The sequence below is a fragment of the Priapulus caudatus genome, unplaced genomic scaffold, assembly GCF_000485595.1.
Source record: "Priapulus caudatus unplaced genomic scaffold, Priapulus_caudatus-5.0.1 Scaffold76, whole genome shotgun sequence".
Classification (NCBI taxonomy): domain Eukaryota; kingdom Metazoa; phylum Priapulida; class Priapulimorpha; order Priapulimorphida; family Priapulidae; genus Priapulus; species Priapulus caudatus.
In genome coordinates, this window is record NW_014577137.1 from 88,842 (window position 1) to 101,452 (window position 12,611).

A 12,611-nucleotide genomic window follows, 5' to 3' on the forward strand; every position below is an offset into this window, starting at 1 on the left:
TTGATGAGGAGGAAGCTCTGGTGGAGCTTGTCTGGACGATGCTGGGTGATGATGTTCAGGTCGATAATGGAATCACTAGACACCGCCACCGAGAAGCTTCTGTGTGAAAGATGCCCAACGATGATGCTTGACGGAAGCTGGCGAACGATGGCATTATTACGGAAAATGCATATTTATAGAAAATAAAAACAAAACCATTGAAGCTGTGGTTTATATAGCTTTGTATGAAACACTGTTTATTCACAACCCACTGTTCATCAACTATAAACAGACTTACACAGCACGTTGACTGACTACACGCAACGCAAACAAAATTGTAAACACGATGCAACATTGCATAACACAAGGGTTCCGGGTAAAATATATTAATGCATCAAAGATCACATTCCTAGCGCAATTGATTTCTAGTAGAGACATTATTAAAACGGCATATATATAAATAGTTTCTAATTGAGATTCACACTTTCGTAAAATCATGTTATCGACAACTAAGTAAAGTCACTCACACTGATGCAGAGTGGTCTATGTGGCAAGCCCATCAACCCACCGTTAGTTGTGAAACGTATGTCAAACCAGTGCGAGACAAGGTCATACCATGTATGTACACACCACCTTTAGAAGAACAACTACACCTACAGACCAAAGCCAAAAATGCGAACACAAACATGCTGAATTCATGATCTTTTGGCCAGAGAGTGTATAATACAGCAGGATTACAAGCGCAAGCTAAAATAGGCTAAAATACTATATACAAAATTACATACACAAACAGTAAATGCTGACAATTTTACTCAGCTTGATCATGGCTTCATAGAGATAAGATCGTTGTATAAAGATAAGATATTGGATAAAATTGCACACTTGAATGAAGCTACTAACTGTTAATGTCACCACCAGAAGCATGGCAGATCTACGTATTTCTGACCGAGAACGAATGTAATCTCAGGAAACACCAACACTAGATAAAAGCCTAGGGACTAATGTACACATGATTTTGTAGTGGCCATCACTAGCATTTTAGCAGAAAAGATAGGTTTTAGCAATGTGGAGAAAAAACGACAACACTCCTGTGACGCAGACCTATGTTAAAACATAAAGCAGACGCTATAGGTCCTTAAAACGCCCTTCATTCGAATACGTAATGGGCATTACGTATAATGGTTGCTACGGTAACGACAACGAGGCTTGGTCACTGAGTCTTCAGTGATGGAAGTGGTCTGCGGACGTCACAATATATGCAGTGCCATAAACGTGGGGAACGCACGCTGACAGTAGCATATGCACGTACGCACACACGCACGTACGTGCATATGCACGCATAACACATTCGCAACCACACACTACTACTGTGCTGATTGCTCATCATGTGCAAGTCTAAGCAAGCCAATTGCAAATCAAACCAAGCTGTCAGTTTAATGCTCTGGCTGCCTGTACACACACGCACACGTGACGGCATCTGAAGCAGCTCTTGTCATCTATTTCAGATCTGTTCTATACAGACAAACAGACAGACACACGCAAGCACGCACACATTTACTTATATACGTATATATGTACGTAAAGAAGCATACAGCTCTGCATGGGCCTATGAATGTTAAATTGTACATGCCTGCTGATAACTTCCGTTTCATTAACGATCGACCGGCATTACCACAGAAGAACCGATCAAGGGGCTTCTATGCAACATGCACGACTGTTGCCTTGTGCAACAGACGATAAACATGGCCACCATCCCGAGCGACACTCGGTAAACATGGCCACCATCCCGAGCGACGCTTGGCAAACATGGCCGCTGTCCCAAGCGGTGCTCGGTAAACATGGCCGCCGTCCCGAGCGACGCTTGGCAAACATGGCCGCCGTCCCGAGCCGTGCTCGGTAAACATGGCCGCCGCCCGCCTCAGTGTGCGGCCGATGCCTCCTTGTACTCGCTGCCCTCCAGCGTGAAGAAGTCCTCTAGCTTCCACTGCAGCGTCTCGAACGTCGGCCGCTCCAGCTCCTCCTTGCGCCAGCAGTCGAGCATGATCTCGTAGAGCGCGTGCGGGCAGCCAGGTGGCGCCGGCATGCGGTAGCCGTGCTCCACCTGGTGGAGCACCTCGGCATTCGTCATTCCTGCGAAGAACAGCGAGCGACGTTAGTGGTTCGAGCTCGATATTAGCGATTCGACCCTAACCCTAACCCTGACCGAAAGATTCGAGAATCCCCACAGCAGTAGGCAATCCACTTCATACTTTACCACTCCACTTACATTAGCCAGTATCCATCCCTGCTTCATTTACATCCCTACAACCCCCCTTCCCCCACACACACAAAATGTGCAGAGAGGCACACATACGCACACACATCCGTACACACACATGCACACTTCTACCCCCTTCATGATAACTCCTAACCCCGTAGCCACGCCAGCAACGCTCAACTCTTTCACAACTCTCCCCACACCACTCCCAGTCTGAGTGACCGGGAGTGTTGCACGCACCAGGGTAAGGTATCCTGCCGTAGGTCACCAGTTCTGTGAGCAGAATACCGAACGACCATACGTCCGACTTGATCGTAAAGCGATTGTAGTTTGCTGCCTCGGGCGCCGTCCACTTGATAGGGAACCTCGCCCCGACCCGCGCCTCATACTCATCCTCCTGTACGCGAGACGAGAGAAAAAATGTATGAGAGTGCGTGAGAGGGGGAGAGAGAGAGAGAGTGAAAAGGAGAACGAGAGAGCAGGCAAGGGAGAAAGAGCTAATGAGAGAGAAAAGAGGGAGAGAAAGGTAAGGAGTGAGGGAAGAAGGTATGGAGGGAAGGGGAGGGAGGGAGGACGAGAGAGGTAGGTAGGGACGGAATGAGGTAGAGAGGGAGGGAGGGAGGTAGAGAGGGAGCTCCGGAGGGAGGGAGGGAGAGCAGGAGAGAGGGAAGAGATATAGATAGAGAAGAAATCAAAACACCAAGTCAAGAAATCAAGTTCAATGCAAAGGTAAGGTAAGGTAAGGTAGGTAAGGTAAGGTAATTCTATGTATAAGATAGGAGTTACGTTTCATGTCCCTAATTGATCTAAACCCACTCAACCTTCTTACCTTGATTAATCGAGCCAGACCGAAGTCGGCAATCTTCACAATGTTGCTTTCGCCAACAAGGATATTTCTGGCTGCCAGATCCCTGGGTAAAAGAATACGAGTCACAAAAAGTTAACAAAACACAAAAAGTACTGGCAACAGTTTGAAAATAAAAACGAGAATTTTCTTCATCCATCCTTTGCTTTCTCGTTTCTTAATCCCGACTCGTTTCTTAGATGCACGTGTGCCATGTCAATATTCCAATATCAGATGAACAACAGTCACAATCTACTACCCTGTATCGCATGCCGGCTACGAAGAGACACTCACCTGTGAATGTAGTTCTGCGACTCCAGGGTACTATACTACCCTGTATCGCATGCCAACTACGAAGAGACACTCACCTGTGAATGTAGTTCTGCGACTCCAGGGTACTATACTACCCTGTATCGCATACCGGCTACGAAGAGACACTCACCTGTGAATGTAGTTCTGCGACTCCAGGGTACTATACTACCCTGTATCACATGCCAACTACGAAGAGACACTCACCTGTGAATGTAATTCTGCGACTCCAGGTACGCCATTCCTGCAGCAATCTGGGCAGCCATGTCGATCAGGTTGGGAAGCTTCATCGCTCGGCCCCTCACCGCTTCAAAACAACAACAACGGAACAGTCAATACATGTCATACGGCAGACGGTTAACATTTCACAGACCGCAAAACTGTACAGGTGTACAGCTGGTTACTAATGGACTAGTTCTCGAATATAAGATGCAGATTTGTCGTCGACAAGAAATCCGCCGATAGTTTATTTTACGGATGGCGGACTCCTTCGTACCTATCAAAGACGCCGAACGATCCACGAGAGGTGTCACGTAATAAATCTCTCTGATGGCTAGGCGACGTCGTTACAAAATAATGACTGTAACGTGACGTAAACAATGTAAATAAACGCTGTGGTAAGACAGCCAGGCTAAGCTTAGGGCTGTTTAAGGGACTTTTTACAACTTTAAAACCTTGAAAAAAAAAAGTTGCAATTCCCCGTTGACGCGACAGTAGCAGCGCTGTAGCGTTTACGCTGCATAGCCACAGCTCAGCTATTGCCACGCGTGGCGACTCATGGTAGTAACAATTACAACCACTGAAAGCACCGCGGCATGCATCGATTACGACTCAATCCCTCGGGGGCACACCAACCGACCAACTTGTTGATTTACTTACGACAATGCAAGCTCAATTTACGTGAATGATATAATGATCGTCGGCAGCAATATCATCTCTGTGATAAAGTCATCCCACCGCCGCTACCCACAGCATGCACATCGTTCCAGTCCCCCACGTAAAAAAACACAACTTCCGCCGCACTTACTTTGATGTGTGTGGATAACCACGTTCCCAATTTCTACTTATAACTGCAGCAACACTTACTCCAACGTGTGTGAATCACCACGCTCCCCCTCTCTCACTCTCACCTGAAGCAACACTTACTCCAATATGTGTGCATAACCACATTTAGCCTCTCTTATCGCTCACACGTGAAGCCATACTTACTCTGATACACCCAGTCCGATACATGTGCATAACCACGTTCAGCCTCTCTCTCTCTCTCTCGCTCACACGTTCAGCCTCTCTCTCTCTCGCTCTCTTGCTCACACGTTCAGCCTCTCTCTCTCTCGCTCACACGTTCAGCCTCTCTCTCTCTCGCTCACACGTTCAGCCTCTCTCTCTCTCGCTCACACGTTCAGCCTCTCTCTCTCACTCAGACACGTGACGCCACCATACTTACTCTGCAGGTACTCGAGGAGGCTGCCGTACTTCATCAGCTCTGTGATGATGTAGATCGGCTCCTCTAGCGTGCACACGGCGTACAGCTGGATCAGCTTCGGATGCCGCAGCTTCTTCATGATCTGCGCCTCGGCTAGGAAGTCCTTCGGGTCCATCGTGCCTGCACAGCGGAAAAATGGCGTCACGTTACCGCGGCGACGGGCAGAAAAGCCGACCGCGCGGCTCGGTCGTTACCGTGGCGATGGCGAGAAAGCCGACCGCGCGGCTCGGTCGTTACCGCGGATGCGTACAGCATCAAATAACGAAGCTGATTTGCTCATACACATGATCACGGACAAAATGGAAGAATGACGACGATTCGGTGATTGTCGTCGTCGTTATGGACAAAATTTAGCAATGAAGATGGCTCAGGGGTGCTGGGGAACAGCTTTCATGAGCCGAGGAGGCAGTTTCCATGGCGATTGGCCAACTACGGGCATCTATCTCCGACCTACCTGGCTTGAGGGTCTTGATCGCTACTGGTGTTGTATTGTTCCACAGTCCCTCCCACACCTCTCCGAACTGACCCTGTCCGAGCTTGCGTGTGAACCGCAGTGACCGGCGGTCAATCTCCCACTGATCGCCGATGAGCTTGTGCGAGAGTCCCTCCGTCTGAGGAGTCTCCGTCTGTCGGGAAAAACAACGACACAGTTCAGGAATCGCGTATCACTACACAAACCGCCACCGCCACCACCTCGGTGTCATTAAACTCACTACAGTGGAACCCCCATTTTACGCGCCCCGATTTAACGTGAATTCGGATATAACGCGATGAGTTGTTGGACCCCTTTTTTTGCTCTTATATAGCGACGTATATATATATAACCCCGATTTAGTGCAACCCCGCTTTTTTCGCGATGACATTTTATGGACCCCAACTATCGCGTTATAACGGGGCTACACTGTACTTAAATTCCAGTTACAGACTGCGTTTTCTTGTCTATCAGTGTTACGCTTACCCGAATGCAAGCCTTGCGAAGGTTGACGCATAGACCGTCAGCATCCTTTGTGTAGTGAGCCACCAGCTCCTGCAGATCTCTGAACGTCGTCCGTCTAGCGATGAAGAACCCTCCCTCGTCCAGCTGCCGTATTCTGTAGTGCTTGACAGTGTCGCCATCTCTCACTGGAAAACGTAGACGAATCAATGTAGAAATCAATGTAGAAATCCCCCTAAACATCTACACCTACGACGGAAATCTTCCAAGGGTGTGGCACCAAAGAGGGAGTATTCCCTGATGAGTCACACTAAATCGAAGGAGTATTGCCAAGAGTCGCACATGAGCTGGAGCTCTGCCACGGGAGTCGAACATAAGAAGGAGCATTCCCGCAAGAGTCGCACATGAGCCGGAGCATTCCCGCAGGAGCTGTACGTAAGCGGGACGATTCCTGGACGAGCCGCACCTGAGAGAGAGTAGTCGTTGCGGCGGCTCTCGCTGTCACGGATCAGGAACGCTCCGTGTTCGTTGCCGGGGATGAGCAGGCGTTTCTCTGCCTCGACGCGCTTGATCTTCCCAAAGTACCAGCTGCAACGAGAGACAATGTACGGTCAGAGTCACGCCTTCACAGCCACACCCTCTGCCATGCCCTCACAACTACGCCTATCATGGCCACGCCCTCACGGCCACACCCTCACAGCCAACATCCCTGTTACAGGGTTCAGACGCCCATGACAAAACCCTTTCCTCAGGAGTTTTCCCAGGCAATCTTCCACGAACACAAAATTAATTTTAGCCCGATTACAACCTGTGAGTAGTGCGTATTGCTCAATCAACGATTAGGGAACATCTAAATGCATTTACGTCTCAGATAAGCTAGACACATGCTCATAGTTTCAAGTCCTTCAGTTTTACGGACTACTACTACTACTATAACTAAAAGTGTAAAGATTTTCATTGCTAAAACATGGCTTCTATTACTTGTGGCTCCTCCAGGAACAGAATGCTGCTCTTGTTCCTATACTTCAGGATTACCTAAGCACTTTATCATAGCAGATGCTTGATAAGTTGATACTGTAAGAAAATTGATTTACTAACGCAATCTAATAATGATTACCCCAACCGAACTCTGAACGTCTTGTTGACGCGTGATCTGTCAACCCAGAACAGGCTGTGCTGCTTTCAATTGATTTATTATGAGTAGCTGCACATACAGCTACGGATTTGTACTCACGCACTACATGTAGGTGTAGTTTGCAGAGCATGTAAAGGGATGTGATCGTTTCAGGGGGGATGGTACATATTTAAACATAATGCGCCGATTTACCAGAACACTACAATCGGAGTGAAGCGAGGTGAGGCGACGCGTTCACTCGGCACACTTTGCACACACACACACACATCGCGCAGGGCGCATGCAGAACTGTATCGCGTGATGTATGAAGCTAATTTACCCAGATATGCTCGCATTATACGCCAGCGTTTTTAAGCAGTGTAATCGGAGGGGGATTTGCAGCCGAACCACAGGCACTTGAAGCGTTTCAATAAAATATAATGCTAACTAAATACGAAATCTATTTACTTAGTACAAAATTCTTAATGTTTCTATACTATACTGACTATACTAGCCAGGCCTACTCTCTTTCACCTACGGCTACGCCGCCGATAGTTTCCAACCACTGCATTACCGGCTGCCATTGCTCTCGCGGCGCGACTGTTGCACGCTTGCACTAATATAGAGAGCAGGTAAGAAAGCGCGATTCCAAAATTCGCTCGATCGCTCGCTGCATTTCTAACGATTTCAAAACAAATACTCATCAAACAGCTTACATCTTTGTTTCTCCTTCAACAAGAGTGTTCACTTGTTATAAAAACATATTGCCTCTGTTCCTAACCGAGCTGTGTCACGCGAAATCACACAAAGACTGACGAAATTCTCGCGTTTGCTCCATTTGCGCACGAGATGTTACAAACTTGGCGCCGCCTTTAGCCATACTTAAGTTTGTAACATCTCGTGCGCAAATGGAGCAAACGCGAGAATTTCGTCAGTCTTTGTGTGATTTCGCGTGACACAGCTCGGTTAGGAACAGATGTAGGATAGACGCTTCGCCATTCCAAAAACAAGTCGATTTATAAACAACCTTTCGTTCGGCAAATTCCTTGATGTTCGGCGATCATAAAAAAGAGCAATTTGCATGGCAGAGCGGACCTTTATGGCTCCCTGCCGGTCCTAGGATTTTATGGCTGCCGTCGTGAAACGGGACGCGTGACGTCGTGTCGTGACACTCGGGTCTCCACTTTCTGCCACGTAGGTCATCTTTTCTCTGCGCCCTGCGTTTTTCCCCCGACATCTCGTACAAACTCCTTTTTCCCCGACATCTCGTACAAACTCCTTTTTCCCCGACATCTCGTTCAAACTCCTTTTTCCCCGACATCTCGTTCAAACTCCTTTTTCCCCGACATCTCGTACAAACTCCTTTTTCCCCGACATCTCGTTCAAACTCCTTTTTCCCCGACATCTCGTACAAACTCCTTTTCCCCGTACTATCTCCGAAGCTGCACACCGCCGAGTGATCTGGGTATCGTTCTAAGTTTAAGGTAACAACTACGTTGTACTCTCGTAGCGCTATACATTGTACGCGATACGTGGCGCGGTCGATATCACAAATTGTATACGGCAGTTCTAGAGTCAATATAATCACGTGCAGTATATTATAGAATCCTGTGTTCTTGTTCGTTATCGACGCTACTGTCAACTACCGTGGGAGGAAACCCTCCCGCAGCCGGACCGAGGACCTGGGTAGAGGGAGGCAACGCCACGCCTTGTTACACAGAGGCAATATGTTTTTATAACAAGTGAACACTCTTGTTGAAGGAGAAACAAAGATGTAAGCTGTTTGATGAGTATTTGTTTTGAAATCGTTAGAAATGCAGCGAGCAATCGAGCGAATTTTGGAATCGCGCTTTCTTACCTGCTCTCTATATTAGTGCAAGCGTGCAACAGTCGCGCCGCGAGAGCAATGGCAGCCGGTAATGCAGTGGTTGGAAACTATCGGCGGTGTAGCCGTAGGTGAAAGAGAGTAGGCCTGGCTAGTATAGTAATAGAAACATTAAGAATTTTGTACTAAGTAAATAGATTTCGTATTTAGTTAGCATTATATTTTATTGAAACGCTTCAAGTGCCTGTGAGCCGAACCACAACCCGCGTGAAGGATTAATGACCTACTAGAGACATTCACGCGGTCACACGTCCGCAAATTGACAACAACGCATTTATAAACCCCTGCGCACTTCCTGGATGCCAGTGCGAGAGCAACCGGCGGAAATAGCAGCATAGAAAATATAAACCCCTGGTCGAATTGCGCAGCGCTGCCAAGTACTATTGTTTAGATTACTTTTCAAGGGTATATTTTTCAAATGATTCCTTTTTTCTCAAATGAGAACGCCCGCCTCGCGCTCACATATACACACATACAAGCAACCGGACACGGCCACACGCTACAGAGATGTAAACATTGCACGCGCGGGCGTGGTGCACGCCCAATCAATCACACGCCGCACGCACACGCAGACACAACACGCGTACGCCCAGCCCACGCGTACGCACGCACGCACGCACGCACGCACGCACACCGACGCCGCCTGCAGTTGTTTGAAGACCGTTATGGGCTGCCGACGCTTTATCGGCTTTAATTGAGCACTCGCTCTTGTAATGCGCGCCTAATGGCAACCTGCAGCAAACACAAAAGTGAAAGAGATGTGCGGTGACCCAGGAGTGCCGTAACTAGGGCATGAGCCACAGACGCGCTCAGCAGCTCTGCATGGATGGTCCTAGCTACTCCTGCCTACCTCCATACAGCACTCTTTGTCTAGATACACACAACACCGATAGAGTTAAACAACTGCGGCAATAGCGACAACTACGGCGGCAGTAAGTTGTGTACTGCTGCTGTACCCCCGTGACATTCGCCGACGCTCCGTTAAGCCATTTCACGCTAAAAAACACACCAGTTTTCGTAACGAGGTCTATGGTCTATTCTTAATTGATCACGGCAGACGCCAGTGCGTGCAGAATGCTGAGTCAGCCAAGACGACGAGAGGCCATCGCCATCATCAACTATTACGATTGTGATAATGATTGTTTATTTTTCTTATTATAGCAGCGATTCTTCTATGCCCGAGCTTTTTTTGGGGTTAGACGAGCACTGACCGCGGCAGTTGGACTGTGTTTATTCCTCGAATAGTCGCGTGGTATAGGTACTAATAACACTGTCGTCACTTTAAAATTCGCGGCTGAATGGATCGAACCTCGAAGAAAACCTCGAACGAAAGGAAATGGTTGCGAATCTCGAAAGGATCACATCACCAGCGCGTATATATCAATTCCTCGGGCGCTTGACTTTCGAATACAGCCCAGTAGTACTACTGTAGGGCAGTAGACCTTGCAAGCACTCCTGCCCTCAAACAAAATCTGCCAAATATGCACGCATTACTAGGTCGATCCCGCCACTAGAATAATAAAACGATTTTTGATACGATCTCATCGGCATCAAAGGTATATATATATATATAGTAATCATAGCATAATATATATATATATGATATATATAGAATATACATATATATATATATATATATATAGTAATATACATATATATACATACATATATATACATATATATATATATATATATATATCAAGAGCTAATAATACCTATACCTATACCTAATAATACCTAATTATTATTAGCTCTTGATATATTATATATATATATATGGCATCAAACGTTATGATATATTGCGCAGCATCTACGCAATGCCACAAACAACTAGGGCGATCTACACAAACCTAAAATCCGACCTCGAATGTCTAAACAGCAAGACGATTGTTTGCTATATATACAGTATACACCCTCACATCCGTACAGCGATTAGTCCCAACTAACTAACCACTTCGTCAAAGGCAGGTACGCGCGTGTATAGATGGATATAGATGGGCCGACGATCTGTGGCACACTTCAGCAGGCCTACGAGTCCACGTCAGGCCAATGTTGCCCCAACAGTCCTGCTGGTTGCAATGTTGCTGGTTGCAATGTTGCCCCTCAGTGCACAGCCCCCTGGTACGGCTGCTTCCGTCGCTGCTGCTGATGATGAGGATTAGTGACGTATATAATGTAGATCGCGCTAGGGTAAGCTTATCCAACACGCGATGAACGCACCAGTCACCTCAGCGTAACAAGTCCTGCCCTACTACCCTCCCGTCATATGTGAACCGAGCATCCGTGCTGAGCAGACGAATGAATGAATGCAGACGTGCCAGACACCGTGCACGCGTATAGAGAGCGGCGCCCGGGAAAAGGCAAAGCACGTGCGATCGCTGTACCGCCAGAGGGCGCTGGGCAGGGAGACAAAGCGCATACCAGTGTAAGGGTTGTAAACCTAGAGGGAACTAACTGCCCCCGTGGAGGAACAGAGAATACGCAGGAGTGTCATGGTGGGCGTCGATTACCTAGAACTTGGCGCGCTCCCCCTACAGTAACTTTAATAAGACAGCCTAGCATATTAAAATGATATCGATTATTATTATTATATCAAGAGCTAATAATACCTTATCTTAAGGTATTATCTTATTAAGGTATTATCTTTAAGGTATTAAGGTATTATCTTAAGAGCTAATAATACCTTAAAGATTAGCGTATTATTAGCTCTTGATTATATTATTATATATAATATCGATGCCTGCGGCCTTTCTAACGGGTTTCTTTCGGGGCTTCAAATATCGAAGCTTCTCGTGTTGTGGGGTGAAGGTGAGAGACACACCGCGCCCAGCAATATTAGGGAGCAGCCGCCAACCCAACCCCGTCACACTCCACGCGACCCATCGGCTCTCATCATCAATCATGCAACAACAATCGTGCAAATGCACAGCAACGGGTCACGCACGCACGCTTGCGTTTTAACAACATTTGTTTACGTCTCAGCTTTAATATACAATCACTGTTACCGGGCACGCCGGGTTCCGTTAGTCGGAAAATCACATGCTATTAACATATAGTCAAGGCCCACACACGGCGCACGCCGCAGGGGGAACACCAGACGCATGGGGGCTTCTATAGAATAAATTCATGGACGGAGATATTTTGCACTTTTCTGCGTAGCTTGTCGTCAAGCGAAAAATCGCAGTGCGGCTCATAACAAATAAACACAATGTGACCACGGATGCGTCTTTAATTGGGCTTACATTGCTTTCACGGTCACGGACATACCATGTCAGAATTTGTTAATTTTTCCCCGACATCTCGTTCAAACTCCTTTTTCCCCGACATCTCGTACAAACTCCTTTTTCCCCGACATCTCGTTCAAACTCCTTTTTCCCCGACATCTCGTACAAACTCCTTTTCCCCGTACTATCTCCGAAGCTGCACACCGCCGAGTGATCTGGGCATCGTTCTAAGTTTAAGGTAACAACTACGTTGTACTCTCGTAGCGCTATACATTGTACGCGATACGTGGCGCGGTCGATATCACAAATTGTATACGGCAGTTCTAGAGTCAATATAATCACGTGCAGTATATTATAGAATCCTGTGTTCTTGTTCGTTATCGACGCTACTGTCAACTACCGTGGGAGGAAACCCTACCGCAGCCGGACCGAGGACCTGGGTAGAGGGAGGCAACGCCACGCCTTGTTACACAGAGGCAATATGTTTTTATAACAAGTGAACACTCTTGTTGAAGGAGAAACAAAGATGTAAGCTGTTTGATGAGTATTTGTTTTGAAATCGTTAGAAATGCAGCGAGCAAT

The 12,611-nt window shown here is 47.2% G+C and overlaps 1 protein-coding gene across 2 annotated transcripts in view; it reads right to left on the reverse strand.

Moving 5' to 3' along the window:
• Positions 1-204: 204 nt before the first annotated feature.
• LOC106821533 (tyrosine-protein kinase Src42A-like) overlaps positions 205-12,611 on the reverse strand; it is a 20,241-nt gene continuing 7,834 nt past the window's right edge. The window contains exons 3-11 of one of the 2 annotated variants that reach the window (XM_014826386.1): positions 6,273-6,394; positions 5,831-5,994; positions 5,327-5,498; positions 4,834-4,992; positions 3,597-3,696; positions 3,066-3,147; positions 2,477-2,633; positions 1,850-2,109; positions 205-1,785 (exon numbers count right to left, since the gene is read on the reverse strand). In XM_014826386.1, coding sequence (XP_014681872.1) covers positions 1,898-2,109; positions 2,477-2,633; positions 3,066-3,147; positions 3,597-3,696; positions 4,834-4,992; positions 5,327-5,498; positions 5,831-5,994; positions 6,273-6,394 — 1,168 coding nt within the window. In that variant the 3' untranslated portion in view covers positions 205-1,785; positions 1,850-1,897. Of the gene's footprint in view, positions 2,110-2,476; positions 2,634-3,065; positions 3,148-3,596; positions 3,697-4,833; positions 4,993-5,326; positions 5,499-5,830; positions 5,995-6,272; positions 6,395-12,611 lie in introns of both variants that reach the window. The other variant, XM_014826385.1, reaches the window with a different exon arrangement.